Source organism: Podarcis pityusensis (assembly GCF_964106645.2).
Source record: "Podarcis pityusensis genome assembly, chromosome: 13".
NCBI classification, from domain to species: Eukaryota; Metazoa; Chordata; class Lepidosauria; order Squamata; family Lacertidae; genus Podarcis; species Podarcis pityusensis.
Genome location: NC_138038.1, coordinates 44939614 through 44955953, shown reverse-complemented (window position 1 = coordinate 44955953; position 16340 = coordinate 44939614). Strand labels below are relative to the sequence as shown.

General features: G+C 46.3%; 1 protein-coding gene across 1 annotated transcript in view; it reads right to left on the bottom strand.

Annotated features, from left to right (window-relative positions):
* RPGRIP1 (RPGR interacting protein 1) overlaps positions 1 to 16340 on the bottom strand; it is a 43415-nt gene that overhangs the window by 24014 nt on the left and 3061 nt on the right. The window contains exons 2-10 of the mRNA XM_080978817.1: positions 13612 to 13725; positions 10615 to 10674; positions 9410 to 9548; positions 7074 to 7381; positions 4676 to 4775; positions 3203 to 3328; positions 1740 to 1845; positions 584 to 607; positions 327 to 473 (exon numbers count right to left, since the gene is read on the bottom strand). Coding sequence (XP_080834943.1) covers positions 327 to 473; positions 584 to 607; positions 1740 to 1845; positions 3203 to 3328; positions 4676 to 4775; positions 7074 to 7381; positions 9410 to 9548; positions 10615 to 10674; positions 13612 to 13699 — 1098 coding nt within the window. The 5' untranslated portion in view covers positions 13700 to 13725. The remainder of the gene's footprint in view (positions 1 to 326; positions 474 to 583; positions 608 to 1739; positions 1846 to 3202; positions 3329 to 4675; positions 4776 to 7073; positions 7382 to 9409; positions 9549 to 10614; positions 10675 to 13611; positions 13726 to 16340) is intronic.

Below are 16340 nucleotides of genomic sequence, written 5' to 3'. Positions count from 1 at the left end.
AAAAATGTACCACCTGACAGATATCTCAGGGGCATATCACACATATCCCCAGTGTTGTTTTTTTCTGGAGGTACACAGGGGTACATATACCTGTAACTCTAAACATTTTGTGAATCTTTGTACTTTTGTCCATTTACTGTATTTATTTCCCCCAATTTGAACTATAAAATGGTGATTTTCTTGAGTAAAAATGAGAGTACCCCCTTTTTAAAGAAAAAAAGCACTGTATATCTCAGCATAGAAATGGTTTCTATAAAAATAAAAGACTGAAGTTTGAGAAGTATGATAGAAGCATTTTCTTCTGGGTTATTTCTGACACGACTTACATCTTCCAGCATTCCCTGCAGTGGAGAAAGGATTTCTACTTGGCTCTCCAGGGCTGCCACCTTCTGACTCTCCTCCCTGAGGTGGGCATTCAGCTTTTCGACCTGAGCTAGCAAGGCCTCGCTGGCTGACCTCAATGCCTCTTGGTTCTGGAGAAGCAAAGAAGAAGGGAAAGATTCATGAGATCTAGAGCCTTGAGGGACCGTAGAGTCCCAATCCCCCAATGCTGCCACCACCAAAAAGAACTGGAGAAAGTTACCTGCTGGAGCTGAGTCTCGTAAGCCTGGAGGAATAGCAAGCAAAGGGCTGGATTATTGGGGTGGATGAGGAAAAAAACACCTTCCTTGTCGGAAGTCACATATAAGAAGGAAAACAGAGTCTCTATACCATGGGTAGGCAAACTAAGGCCCGGATCCGGCTCAATTGCCTTCGAAATCCGGCCCGTGGACAGTCTGGGAATCAGCGTGTTTTTACATTAGTAGAATGTGTCCTTTTATTTAAAATGCATCTCTGGGTTATTTGTGGGGCATAGGAATTCGTTCATTCCCCCCCCCCACCCAAAAAAAAATAGTCCGGCCCCTCACAAGGACTGAGGGACAGTGGACCAGCCCCCTGCTAAAAAAGTTTGCTGACCCTTGCTCTATACTGTCAAATAATTGAATCATTGAATGCATTTTTCACTCCGCTGGAGCCCTCAGGTCCCCACTCTCCCGTGGGGGTTTTTTGGGGGGGTGCGCTGAGCTCTATCGCTGCCCTCAAAGCCTTTCTGCCGGCTCTGTGTCGCGGACGACACTTAGCACACCGCCATTCTCCTCTGCAGCGGACCGGAAGTCCAACAGTTCCCAGGAATCTTATGGGGAAGTCATGTGGTGTGCGTGCAACAGTAGTTTGTGGGGGTCAGGGTCCCTCACATTCCCTCACAATCTGTTTTTAAATAATTTGGGCTGGATCTAAACAGCTATTAAAAACGCTCTGAAAACGATCTGCAAAAAACACAAACCGTTGTAAAGCTCACAACTAAAAATATCGTTGAGATCACGGATGAGGAACCTTAGGTCTAGGGCTCAAATGTGGCCTTCACTAGCACTGCTTCCTTCCCCAACCGCAAGTGTTTTTGCCTTGCTAGACTTTGCCCTAGAATTTTGATAACGCCGCTTCCTTGCTTGGATGGAGAAGAGAGCGAGGTGCCTTGTGGGTGTGTGTAAGAACTAGCCTACTGCACAAAGGCAAAACGTACATCCATTATCCCACCCACTTTTGCCTCTGACGGCCCCAAGTTGCCACTGGCCTGCATCCCTTGGGAGGGCTCAGAAGATAAGCAGTATGTCTGTGTGAAATGGTTTGGCTTGGGGAGAAGCCCAGGGGCCAGAGAGTGAAACCCAGTGGGCTGCATTTGACTACGTGGCAGGACTCACTTCCTGTAAGCCAGCAAACTGGGCTTTGGTTACCACCAGTTCTGAATTCTTGGCTCTCAGAAGCTTCTGCAGACGAATCAGCTCCACGTTTTCCTGGATGGCGGCTCTAGAACAGCAAAACAGACAAATAGGTGTTGATTATTGACATTTATTAAGGACTGGAAACTTCTTGCAGACTTTTTGCCTAAGAGAGAAAATGAGCTTGTAATGTCTGGATTTGAAGATTGAAAAAAAATATTGGCTTATAGAAAATAGAATAGCTGGATGTCAATACTATATTTAGTTGACGGACAGAGAACCGGAAGTCTTTTTATCTTTTCCCATGTTCTTTACTTTTTCTCTCACTCTTTTTTCTCCCCCCCTTTTTTCCTTCTTCTTTCTGCCCCTGTTCCTCTTTAGATTACTGTAGTTTTTTTTAAAAGTATTTCTTTTATTCTGGTGTGTTTTAAATAGGTACTTTGTACTGAACTTTTGGTATTAATAAAAATAGATTTTAAATAATCATCAAAAAGAAATAGATTGTCTTGTTAGGTCTGTGTTGGATAAAGAGACCAGCATTAAATTTGAAATCCACCGGCCAGCACTTATCTGTCCTTCCTTTCTACTTCCCTCATGAGAAGAAAAGGGCTGGAAACTACTTTAGGTTAATAAATTGGGGGGGTAGGGGTGGGGGGCGTGGTTGTAACAAAATACTTTCCAGCCATTTCTGCTATTGCATACAGATACAGTGGTACCTCGGGTTAAGTACTTAATTCGTTCCGGAGGTCTGTTCTTAACTTGAAACTGTTCTTGACCTGAAGCACTACTTTAGCCAATGGGGCCTCCTGCTGCTGCCGTGCTGCCACTGCACAATTTCTGTTCTCATCCTGAAGCAAAGTTCTTAACCCGAGGTAATATCTCTGGGTTAGCGGAGTCTGTAACCTGAAGCGTATGTAACCTGAAGCGTATGTGGTATGAGGTACCACTGTATCTGAATTTTTATGTTCCTGATGAACCAAGAAGTTAAAATAAAGGTTTGTTTGATTTATTTTACAAAATCCATGTACCACGTAGGTACATGTACCATGTAGGAAAACAACCAATTTCAAAACTGTTTACAGTAAGTAAAACAATAAAATTATCAGTAATAACCCATGAAAAACAACTATTTAAAACATTCAAAAAATAATTAAGATCAATGACAAGCCAAAACTCAGAGTGAAACACATGTCAACACTCCCAATTTACAAATCTCTATATCTTATCAATGAGTCATGTTTGGTTTTCCCCGTTTTAAACTTAAGCCCGAAAATATATACTTTGACATCCCAGAATCTGGCTCTCTCCGGAACGGATTAAGTTCGATTTAAGTGTTTTGGTGAGAAATGGAACAAGAGTTGAGAAGACCTTAAAACAAGAGCTAGAGAGACTGATTTAACATGGACCAAATAATACGTGGATGAAGCATTGTGCAGGCATTGTACCGGCGTTCCCGGACCTCTAGGTGGCGCTGCAGGGAGCGGGCGCTTTCTGGGTCCGTATCTCTGCCGTGTGTGGAACTCAGCGACTCAGGATCCAGCTCCAACGCTGCAAGGACCAGGCTCTGGGTACTGAAAGGAAGAAAACAAAAATAGCTGCTCCGTTTCCAGCTCATTGTCCTTGGGAAAATGGGAAGAGGAGAGGATCCAGTTAACATTTGCATGCATTAACGTTATTTATTTATTTATTTATTTATTTATGTCATTCCTTCCCATCTCAAAGTGATTTACAATATAATGACATGTATATAAAACAGTGACATACTGTAAGCAGATGAAAACACTAGCAGGATTACAATAACACTTGTAATGTAGCAAGTACTATGGAGACAATGGTACCTTGGGTTAAATACCATATTTTTTGCTCTTGAGGACGCACCAGACCACGAGACGCACCTAGTTTTTGGAGGAGGAAAACAAGAAAAAAAAATATTCTGAATCTCAGAAGCCAGAACAGCAAGCGGGATCGCTGCGCAGTGAAAGCAGCAATACCTTTTGCTGTTTTGGCTTCTGGGATAGCTGCGCAGCCTGCATTCGCTCCATAAGACGCACACACATTTCCCCTTCCTTTTTAGGAGGGAAAAAGTGAGTCTCATAGAGCAAAAATTACGGTACTTAATTTGTTCCGGAGGTCCGTACTTAACCTGAAACTGTTCTTAACCTGAAGCACTGCTTTAGCTAATGGGACTTGCTGCTGCCGCCGCACCGCCGGAGTGCGATTTCTGTTCCCATCCTGAAGCAAAGTTCTTAACCCGAAGCACTGTTTCAGGGTTAGTGGAGTCTGTAACCTGAAGCGTATGTAACCTGAAGCGTATGTAACCCGAGGTACCACTGTATATAAAACATAGAAAAGATGCAGCAGTAAAGGTTTAAGAATGGGAACCATGAAGGGGAGATGGGAAGTCCAGAGAGTCGGAGGAATTTGTAAATGTGGATGTGTATGATTGTATTAGGGACGCAGGTGGCACTGTGGGTTAAACCACAGAGCCTAGGACCTGCCAATCAGAAGGTCGGCGGTTCGAATCCCCGCGACGGGGTGAGCTCCCGTTGCTCGGTCCCTGTTCCTGCCAACCTAGCAATTTGAAAGCACGTCAAAGTGCAAGTAGATAAATAGGTACCGCTCTGGTGGGAAGGTAAACGGCGTTTCCGTGTGCTGTTCTGGTTCGCCAGAAGCGGCTTAGTCATGCTGGCCACATGACCCTGAAGCTGTACGCTGGCTCCCTCAGCCAATAAAGCGAGATGAGCGCCGCAACCCCAGAGTCCGTCACGACTGGACCTAATGGTCAGGGGCCCCTTTACCTTTATGATTGTATTGTTATAATTTTATACTTGTTAAACCAAATAAAAATGATTTTGAAAGAAAGGAAAAGAATCACAGTGGCCAAACGGTTGAGGGTAGGATGGGCAGGCAAGACTCACAGTCTCTCCGTCTCAACTCGAGATCCCTCCAGAGTGTGATCGCCATAGCGGGCAGGAGCTGTGTGGGTTGGTCTGACCGCCGGCCCTTGAACCCGCATTCCTGCTGGGCCAAAAAATATAAATAATTACGAGCAACACATCATGCGCCTCAGCCCATGCCCTGTTGGGTCACACATTCTATAGAGAAAAACCAGCAGGGTCCACGAAAAGCCAGCGCAATTTGCTTCAATGAAGTCTACTGCCGTGGGCCAAAGGAATGCAATGGAAGATAGTTAACTCTTTATTGTTAAAAGCAGACACTTACAATTGTTTCTGTGGCTCCGAATAACTATGCACACCACTCTAGCATCTAGGCAACTATTCCCAGGTCTGTGCTCTGTGGAACAGTTGCAGCAACAGGAGCTCACATCCTCTCCCTCAGTTTTATGGGCTGCACGCACACAGCTGGAGACTGTGTCCGTGTGAAAGCTGCCTCTGCTCTTCTCTCTTCAGCTCCCTCCTGGTTCTGGGAGACATTGGTGCAGGAGAGGGTGAGGAAGCACCTGGCCCTCCACTTGCTTGAACTGCCTCTTCCTCTTCTTCTGATCCATCCTGCGCCCCACTTCCAGCTCCGAAGCTTCCCCTGCCTCCGACTCTTGTCTCCTGGCTGGTACGGTTTCCCACAATTCACTGGCCCCCTCTCCTGAGTCCCCCCATCCTCACTGCACCCCAGTCAACAGCCTGCTAGTCGCTGACACCTTGTTGCTTCTTCCACCCTTCTGGGAAATGAAATTGTCAGCGAGGGAATTGAGGAATTTGTTAGACCTGGAATTCTTTTTTCTTTTTTCCCCCAATAATTTTTTTTTTATTCTTCATTAAACATACATTCATTATACAAATAAATCACATATTTATCTTTAGCTCTGCCGAGCTTCGGACTTCCCTCCACCCCTTCAGTAAGTATCATATATTTTCTAACATCGCGTATTCTGTATATTTAACTTTATTTTTACCATACGCTGTTAGAGTTATTCTAACCCTGCCAGTGTCTTTAAGGTTTTACAATTGTCTCTTATATACACCAAATATATACTCCAGCTTTCTTGAAACTTCTGTTCGTCCTGATCTCATAGTTTTCCTGATACTCTGGCCAGTTCTGCGTAATTCATCATTTTAACCTGCCATTCCATAATGGTAGGTATTACATCTGTTTTCCAATTGTGAGCCAAGATAGTTCTTGCAGCCGTTGTGGCGTCTAGAAAGAGATTTTTATCTTTCTTTTTAATTTCCTTCCCTGTCAATCCCAGTAGAAAGGCTTCGGGGTTTTTTGGGAAAAGTGTACTTAAAGATTTTTTTAAGTTCATTATAAATTAATTCCCAGAAGCCCTTCACTCTACCACAGGTCCACCACATGTGGTAGAGGTTGCTAGACCTGGCATTCTTAGCCTAATTTGAGTTGCAAGAGGTACTGGGGTCATTGAAGTCTCCCATGACTACTACATCTCTCTGTTTTGAATGTTTGCTCATCTGCTCAAGAAGGCATCATCCAAATCTTCAGCCTGGCTTAGAGGTCCTTAGCAGATATCTACAACAAAGTCACTGTTGTTTCCTTCTGCTCCAAATTTAGCCACAAATTCTCAACCTGCCTTCCATGCTCTGGGTCTTCACAAGTGTACACATCCTTAACATTATAATGCCACTCCTCCTCCCTTTCTGTTTCGTCTATTCCTTTTGAACAGGTTATACCTCTCAATTCCTACATTTCAGTCATGAGTATCATCCCACTAAGTTTCTTTTATTATTATTACTTTTAAAAAATTGTTTTATGTATGATTTTCAATTTTATACATTTCAGTAATTTTATAATCATTTTAACATTTAAAAACTTGGCTTCCTTCCTCTTTCTGCAGTTCCTTAAATATTTTCTGCATATCCAAATTAACTTAATTTGCTCATTTATTCATCTACTTTCAGTATATACTCTTATAAAACTGCAGGTTATTACAATAATCTAGCCAATGTCTGTTTACAATTTATTTGTAAATCTGTTTTATTTGTAAATATTCAACAAACCATTTCCATTCTTTTATAAAAAGTTTGTTATCTTGATTTCTTATTTTTCCAGCATGTTATGCCATTTCTGCGTATCCCATAAGTTTTTGTATCCATTCTTCTTTTGCTGGGATTTCTGCATCATCCCACTAAGTTTTAGTAACACCTGCCAGGTCCTATTTGCTGTCCTGTACTCAATTCGTCTTACTTTTTTCCCATACTCTGTACATTAGTGCAACTGTTGCACACCCGTCAGCATCCTGCCAGTCCCTGACACTCATTATGCATCCTTTAGCATTGCAAAACCACTGCTCAGCCCAGAACCTCTCTACCGATGAACACAATACCCTCCACAAGCTCTTTTTACCTTTGCGTACTTTCTCAGGCACTCGTCCAGCGGCTGTGTGTGCCCGCCGAAGTCCTGTGTCTACCCTGGGAGAGACATAGCCGTAAGGGCCGTATCGACCCAAACTCTGCAGCTGGAGCTGCTGCTTGTAGAAAAGCAGGCGGTTCCTTAGACCCTCATTTTGTCTCTCCAGTTCCCGAACCCTCTCCCGAGTCCCTTCCAGGTCCTCCTCCAGGTCCAGGTTTCTTCCAGAGCTTCGGATCCAGCTCCCGGGTCTCCCGTCAACTTGCATTCGCTCGTGGCTGAGCCTTGATAGTTTGGTGCCCATCCTGATAGAGCAAAGGGAGGGAAAGATCCAGTTTTGGCATTCTCAAGAAATAATACATCCTCTGTAATTGGTGTTCGTAGGACCATGTTTGAGATTCAAGTTCTGGGCACCACCATTTAAGAAAGCCAAATCATGTTGGAAAAGATTCAGAGAGGGGTCATAGAAAGAAAGATAGAAGGAACCAGATATAGCCAAGTTACAGGGAACCAGGTAGAGGGCCTTGTCAGTAGTGGCTCCTGCCCTGTGGAACACCCACCCACCAGATGTCAAAGAGAACAACAACTACATGACTTTTAGAAGACATCTGAAGGCAGCCCTGTTTAGGGAAGCTTTTAATGTTTGATGCATTACTGTATTTTAATATTTTGTTGAAAGCCGCCCAGAGTGGCTGGGAAGCACAGTCAGAAGGGTGGGGTATAAATAAATTATTATTAACTATTATTATTATTATTATTATTATTAGCAGACTTGAGAAATAATAATAATAATAATAATAATAATAATAATAATAATAATTTATTTATACCCCGCCCATCTGGCTGGGCCTCCCCAGCCACTCTGGGCGGCTTCCATAGAAACCAAAAATACAGTAAAATATCACATGTTAAAAACTTCCCTGAACAGGGCTGCCTTAAGATGTCTTCTGAATGTCAGGTAGTTGTTTATCGCTTTGACATCTGCTGGAAGGGCGTTCCACAGGGCGGGCGCCACTACCGAGAAAGCCCTCTGCCTGGTTCCCTGTAGCTTTGCTTCTCGCAATGAGGGAACCGCCAGAAGGCCCTCGGTGCTGGACCTCAGTGTCTGGGTAGAACAATGGGGGTGGAGACGCTCCTTCAGATATACTGGACCGAGGCCGTTTAGGGCTTTAAAGGTCAGCACCAACACTTTGAATTGTGCTCGGAAACATACTGGGAGCCAATGTAGGTCTTTCAAGACCGGTGTTATATGGTCTCGGCTCCCAGTCACCAGTCTAGCTGCCGCATTCTGGAATAGTTGTAGTTTCCGGGTCACCTTCAAAGGTAGCCCCACGTAGAGCGCATTGCAGTAGTCCAAGCAGGAGATAACCAGAGCATGCACCACTCTGGCGAGACAGTCCGCAGGCAGATAGGGTCTCAGCCTACGTACCAGATGGAGCTGTAGGAAGCAGTGTCCGGGCCGAAATCAGGAAAATGTCCTGGGAAATCTGGGCGTATGGCAACCCATGTTGGCAGAGTTGTTTTGGGTGACCTTCTTTAAAAAATAGTTCAAAAACTTGCCAAAAAAGGTTTCAACAATGTTGTTGCCCAGATTTTCACTTTTTGAGATATGGCAACCCTAGTTATTATGGCTGATGTAAGACGGTGTGTTGATGGTGCAATCTGTATATGTGTTTTCTGTTATTGCAAAGACCTGCGTGACGGCTAGTTTAAATGCTCATTAGACTGAAGCCACTTCCTGTCGTGTTGGTTTGTTTTTTTTAAATTTGCAGTGTTGCAATGCTTGCATTCTGCCACTAGAGGCCACCATGGTGCTCTTGGCTTCAGCATGCACACAGAGAACACAGTTAGCACGACAGCGACACCTGGTGGCAGAATGTAACATTAGTCTTCACTGAACAGAGGCATTCATGGAACAAAGGAAAGCATCGGCTCAACTGAGCTTAATTAATACAACACTTCCAGTTCTATTGACCGAACTAGACATATAACACAAAACCCAACCCAGAGTAGGGTGGTCGGGAAGTGGGAGAGGAGAGAGGGCTGTGGTTTACAGAGACGATAGACTACTCTGAACTATGATGACAGGCTGGGATTGATCCGTGGTGAGGGACCTATGTAGACTCAGCAACATTCTCTTTTATTACTGTTTGGCACATTGAAGCTGGTCTTGGGTGTGAACTCTAGCTTACTATAGTCATTTCTTCAAGACATTAGATTTAAAACACCTGTTAACTGAACAATCAGCCAGTTGATTGTGAGTAATGGACAACACACAATAATATACTCTGACAACGGACGACAATTTAATTAATAGCTGTCACTCCCGATACCTTTTGATCCTGTCCTCTTGCTTCCGGGCAAACTCTTTGAGCAGGAGATTTTCATCGTGAAGTCGCAAGAACCCGTCCTCTAACTCTGTGCGGTTCACTCGGTTTATCTGGCGCCGAGTCCTTGCCAGTGAACCTGATGCTGGGGAGCAGCAAAAGAATTGGGAAGAACATCATCAGCTATGTGGTCTGGAAACAAAGGAAGAAGTTTCCACCCATACAGAAATCTTGTAGATTTCGTGGTTTCATCATTCATGACGGTCTTCAGGCCTTTGGAGGTGATTCTGCAAATGTTAACTAGGTTGGGAAGATAGAACCATGTATTGGGTGGAGGTCAAACATGGCTGTAAGAGGATGGTTTTTAATACATTTGCAAAAATTAAGTTTCACCTTCTAGTTGCACTAGGCCAGGCACTCCACCCTGCAGAGTCCAGGGCTCCAGGTAGCCACCTGGGCTGCCTGCTCCTAAAAAATGGCTCTGGTGAGAGTGATTGGCCTAAGACCACAGTGAGTTTCATGGTTGTGGGAGGATTTGAACTTAGGTCTCCCCAGTCCTAGCCCAACACTCTTACTACATAATGCTAGCCCTCTTCATAATGAGAATTATTATGTATAAGGATACAAGGTTCTTGTTGGCCAACCATGTTCTCCTCAATGATACTCTAAGCGATAAAGAGCTGAAGTAGGGCATCGTTGCCTCAGTTTCCCCTTTTCCTTTTCCAACACACTCAACATCCTGTGCTCAGCTGACCATGCTTAATTCTCATTGGACAGTTGGGGGACGGTTATATAGGGTTGCCCTATGTCCGGAATATCCTGAACATACCCTGAGTACCGCTGTAGGAAGCAGTGTCCCGGCCGAAATCGGGAAAATGTCCTGGAAAATCTGGGCGTATGGCAACCCGTGTTGGCAGAGTTGTTTTAGGTGACCTTCTTTAAAAAATAGTTCAAAAACTTGCCAAAAAAGGCTTCAACAACGTTGTTGTCCGGATTTTCACTTTTTGAGATATGGCAACCCTAGTTAATATGTACTTCTAGAAACCTCAAAGTTCCCCAGTCGGGTGGACACTTCCATCTTGTTTCTCAGTAGTCCTGCTTCATCTCAATTTTTCTTGGCACGCACCATTGGGGTTTGCTATTAGAGGGAGTGGTTATGTGAAAAGTTTGATATGACACATAAAGACAGTGAATTTCATGACCTCGCCTACCTTTCATCCATGTTTTCAACCCTTGGGATTTGGCAGGGAGGACAGCAGAAGATGACACATCTGGAGGAAAGGGGGTTTGGAGATGGAGATAATAATATAATAATTTATTATTTATACCACGCCCATCTGACTGGGTTTCCCCAGCCACTTTGGGCAGCTTCCAACCAAATATTAAAAACAATACAGAGTAGAGTTATCAGTAGATAAAGCCATTCTTGCATAAAGAACATGGGTTTATGCATGGAGAGGGGGAGACTGGGGGAAGAAGAATTGCACAGACAAACCCACTGCATAACAACATAGTATTAAGAGTTTGAGGCAGGTAGGATATATGCGGGAACCTCCTTCAAATTCCTGGATCCAGCAAGGATTCAAACTCCTGGAATAGCCAGGCTAGCTTCCTGGTGAGGTAATGACCTACATAGGGGTTGTTAAGATAACAAAGGAAGCGACTCTGTGCCAGATGACAAATGGGTGGGAGCCTCTCTCCCTCAACTTGCTGATAGAAAAATAAAGGAGTTTTGAGTTACGTGAGCTAGAAGGTGGAGGCAAGAGAACTATGTCTGATTTCTGCTGGAATCCAAGGCTTCTGGGGCTATGGGAAAAGCAACATCTTTTTGGGGGGTGCTGATGCTGTGATCCTGTACAGCATAGACTCAGGTTGCACCTACGTGTAAATAAACCATATATTCTAAAGACACCACAGGGTCCGCTGTGCCTCATATTCTCAGGAGGAAACACAAATCCTGGGTGAGCGAATGGAACCTCTGGAATCTCGCACAGCTCAGAGATGGGGGTGGCGGGCACAGTGTCGTAATGTGGGTTGCCAGCAGCCACGGCAAGGAAAGTATTGCGCTGCCACTGGCACGGTAGACTATCCCCCCCCCCCGCTATACTTCTTGGCATGCCACAAAAGGAAGCGGGTTTGTCTTTATTTACCAACCCTCTTTTTGCATAAGGGTACCCTGTAGGGAAAGGGACGCAGGTGGCGCTGTGGGTTAAAATCACAGAGACTAGGGCTTGCCGATCAGAAGGTTGGAGGTTCAAATCCCTGTGATGGGGTGAGCTTCTGTTGCTTGGTGCCTGCTCCTGCCAACCTAGCAGTTCAAAAGCATGAGCAAGTAGATAAATAGGTACCGCTCCGGCGGGAAGGTAAACGGTGTTTCTGTGCGCTGTCCTGGTTCGCCAGAAGCGGCTTAGTCATGCTGGCCACATGACCTGGAAGCTGTACGCTGGCTCCCTTGGCCAATAAAGTGAGATGAACACCACAACCCCAGAGTCGTCAGTGACTGGACCTAATGGTCAGGGGTCCCTTTACCCTTTAGGGCCATACCCTCTAAGCCTGTCCAGCTACGAGGGAGTTTCTGAGCCCTATTTTCAAAGACCGTTCCTTCCAATTCTAGAAACATAGTGTCAGGGCTGCCTCAGGTCTCAGCTCACAAAAGACCAACGCCAATTTCTTCTTATATACAAAAGTGTTTATTGGAGTTCATTGTTTGCTTCACATCCGAGGCGCGCAGCCCCACGTCTGTTACGCTTAGACCGTTGAAGTCCCCTCTGAGTCAGTCCCTCCCCTGCACCAGTTTAAGAGGCTTGCGCTGCTCCCCCTCTTCCTCTCTTTCCTTTTCCGCAGGGTCTTCCTGCCCGCTGGGGTTTCGCCCCTCCTGGATTCCCCTGACGCGGAATCCCCAGATTGCTCTTCCCCCCTCCTGCGGGCTTTGGGACCTGGCTCCTCCTCCGGGCTCCCTGTACTTCCGCGCGCCTCCACATTTGAACTTGGCGCGCGCGCCCAACCTCTAACCTTCCTTTTGACAGTTACACTACTCCCTTCACTACTCCCCTCCCCTTTCCGGGAGGGTGGCTTGCTCCGACCTCCCTCCCTTCTCTGCTGCCGGAGCTGCTTCCCCTGATACACTGGAACCTCCACCCCCTTCGCTGCACTCTGGCGGGGAGGCTGGTCCTGACGCCCAGCTGCCACTTTGGGATCCCCCGCTGGCCCCCTGCTCCTGACACGTCCCCCCTGGGGCTCCCCTGGCCTTGACCACCGGCGCCCCCTTCTGGGAATCCTCTGATTCGCTGGAAAGACTCATGGAATCTCTTGAGTCATTGTCATCCTCTTCCTCGCTGTCCTGGGATTCATCCCCATCGCTCTCCATCTCCTGCCTACCCTGTGCCTCTGTCCCTGAACCCCTGACACATAGCAACATAGGAAGCTGCCTTGTGCTGAAACAAACAATTGCACCATTTATATACATTGACCAGCAACTGCTCTTCTGGGTTCCAGACTGAAGTCTCTCCTGGCCCTACCTAAAGATGCCAGGGTTTGACTCTGGAACCTTTTGCATGCAAAGCAGATGCTCTCATACTGAGCTATAGCCCTGAATTCATCACTATGCACCTACATATTCATGCTCTGCTTGCAGGCAGCTCAAACGTCTTGAAGGGAGTTTGCATTAAGTTTTGGAAAGGCAGGACCGTATGTGAAACTGAGAGAATTTCAACCTGAGTTTCACATTGCACCGCACTCTTTGCAAATATTATCTGTGCAGCAAAGGACACCTAACTCAACGCTTCAATTTCCGGTATTGCACTGTGGAAATGTCGGAATGTAGTCTTTAAGGAATTGAAGCTTCCTTGAGCAGGGGAAGCAAGGAAGAAAAGTTGCTAGTCTTTTGGGCCACAAAGATAAACTGTCAAAATATGATAAAACTGAATGAGAAATACCAGAGGGGACAGATCAGGAAATTCATGGGTCAAGAAATGGTGGAATTTCAGTATCCTGCACAGTTTACCCATCTGCATGACTGTGGTAATAACAACCCAAAATGATCAAATCGATGCAGATTTACATAATTTATTCCGGTTGCAGAATTAAACTTTTCCTGACACGGAATCTGAATTCCATTCGCAGTTCTGTTTATGAAAGTTTCAGAGTGAGCAACACAACTATTGTAGCAAATGCCCTAAAAAACCACTCCTCCCCAACCAAATTTTGACCTTGTATAGCCGCAATCACGGAGGGCTTCTGGTTGGTGTCTCGGACTGGCAGATCGCCTGCTGTTTCGTCCAACACAAGCAGCGACATGGCTGGGAAGGAGGCCTGGAACAAAGCTGAAATAACAAAGATGGGACTTAGGAAGAGAGCTTTGGAAGGAACACAGCGGCTTTCTTAGGCACACCCCAGACTCCAAGTGGTGAAAGGTTTCAAGAACCCCAGCACATACCTTGGGATTCTAGAGTCGTGAGATCAATCCCTGGTTTGGTCAAAAGATTCCTGCATTGCAGAAGGATGGACTAAATTAGTGGTTTTCAACCAGTGTGCCGTGGCACCCTGGGGTGCCTTGAACGATGGTCAGGGGTGCCGTGGGCAACACTGGCCTCTGTCTCTCTTTCCTTCCTTCCCTCCCCTGATGCCCTCTCATGTCTCTGCCTCCCAAAGGCTTGCACAGCTGTTTGTTGCAGCAGCCCTGGCTACAAGCTTCGCAGGCGAATGGTGCCTCTGGGGCTGGCCAGGGGGTGCTAGTTGCCAGGAACTAAGGCAGCCTCCGAGTAAGCAAGCAAGCAGGAGAGGGAGCCCAGTCCGCCAGTCTGCCAGTGCCTGCTGTTGGGAAAGGAGAATAGTGAGAGGTGGGCAAGTGCTGGCCGTGCTGGCCTTTCTTGTGCTTGCTGTGTGCAAGGCCTGCCTGGAAGTTGAGTGCCCGCTTTTGACCCTGCCGCCTCCCAAGGTAAAGTGCTGGCCTCACATTCACCTTTGGCCAGTCTCTGTTGGGCCACTAAGGTTGGGAATATCCTCTTCTCAGGCCCCTGTGGGGCAGTGTGAGGAGGGACCTCTCTTTGGGGCAGGAGAGGGGTGCAGCTCAGAGATCAGGGGCAGCGGCTGTCCGGAGGACTCCCAAGGAGAGGGGAGAGGAGAGGAGGCTGGGGGGGGAACTCCACAAGGCAGGTTGTTCTGAAAGGGGCGAGACGCTGCCACTTCTGCAGGCAAGGGGTGGCACATCTGGGCTCCTGAGGGTGCTGCAGAAAGAATGACGTTGGTAAAGGGAGCCGTGGACTCAAAAAGGGTGGAAACCTCTGCACTAGATTATCCTTGTGGTCCCTTCTGACTCTGCGATTCTATGCTCTAAAGTTAACTTAGAGTGTATTCTATGATCCCTGCTGTAGAAAAGGACATGCCTGAGACCTTCCTTGTTAACCACACGACGCAAACATTTCCTTAGCAGCCATGTGTGCCTGTTTTTATTGATTTTTCTGATTGCCATGGCACCTGCTGGTACTGTATCACTGTAGTGTGGTTTCAGTCTGCTGTGTTTAGGAAACAGAGGTAGCTGCCCCATAACAAACAAATCAGCCAGTTGGGTCTATCTAGCTCAGTACAGTCCACACTGACTGGCAGCAGCTCTCCAGGGATTTCAGACATGGGGCGTTCCCATTCCTACCTGGAGACGCCGGGGATTGAACCTGGGACCTTAACGAATGCAAAGCGGATGCTCTGCCACTGAGCTATGCAGCCTTCCCTAAGGCTAAGCACTTTAAACTTTTGATAGAAACCACTTTGTTTATAGTGGGAAGGCAGGCTAGATATTTCCTTTTCATAAAGAAATGCATACTCATTTTAGTGGAAAACACAGCCCCGTATTGACAAAGAGATAGAGTTCAACGGGAGAGAGAGGTTTTCTGGACCTGAGGTTGCTCCCAGACCACCTGTCTGCAGAGAGCTAGAGAATACCTGTGATTTACAGAGCCTTCACTCTGAATTTGTTTGCCAAAGGAGGTGATGCAACATCGTCTCAAGCAGTTGTTTTCCCATGCTTTCAGGTACATTTCCCCCATCCGTTGCAAAAAAAGGTCCATATTTTCCTTTTCTTTTGGAAGGCAGGTTTGCTGCACTAGAGTTCCCAATCAACTTTAATTGCACAGCCCAAATTGGCCAGTGTGTGGCTGAATCCTTTCCCCAAAATGGCGATCTTCGAAGCATCCTTTGAGACTTTGTTGAAGATCAAGGCCTCTCCCACCTCTGGATGCTTTTGAAGCTGCCTCTGCAGCCGCTCGCTTGCAGCGGAAATAACTGCACTCTGTTTCTTGATCTGGCCTCTTCCATCTCCCCCCCCCCCGCCCCCGCCCAGCCGCCACGACCTGGAAGAAGCACTTGATCTCGCCACCCACACAGTCCTGCAAGAGCAACTGCGGATTTTCTCTCCCCTCCCACTAAAACCTCTTGCCATCTGTCAGAAAGAGCTCAGTCCAGGCTGTTATGTTTTCAGTTCCTGTCTTTACGGGCACGCCACACTTGTGTTTTATCGCCAGTGTCTTCTGCAACATGTCTTTGATGGAACAACAGTGCATCAGTGGTTTGATTTATTCCGATTTCTTTTTTTAGTTGTTCTGCTCCACTTCCTCAAGGCTATCACATTGCTGCTGTCTGGAGGAGATGTAAAAGTGCATGGTTGAACTGTGGAACTCGTTGCTGCAGGAAACAGCGATGGCCTCCTACTTGGATGGCTTTAGAAGAGGATTCGGCAAATTCAGGGAGCCCAAGACTGTCTGATACCAAGTCAGATCAACAGTCCATTTTTCAGGTTTCAGGGAAGGATCTCTCTCAAACCTACCTGGATATGCCAGGAATAAAACCTGGATTTCTTCTGCATGCTCTGCCACTGATCAATGGCCTTTTTCCTATAAGATGTAGCTGTAAGCTGGAGCTACAACTCCCAGGATAGTGAATGAAT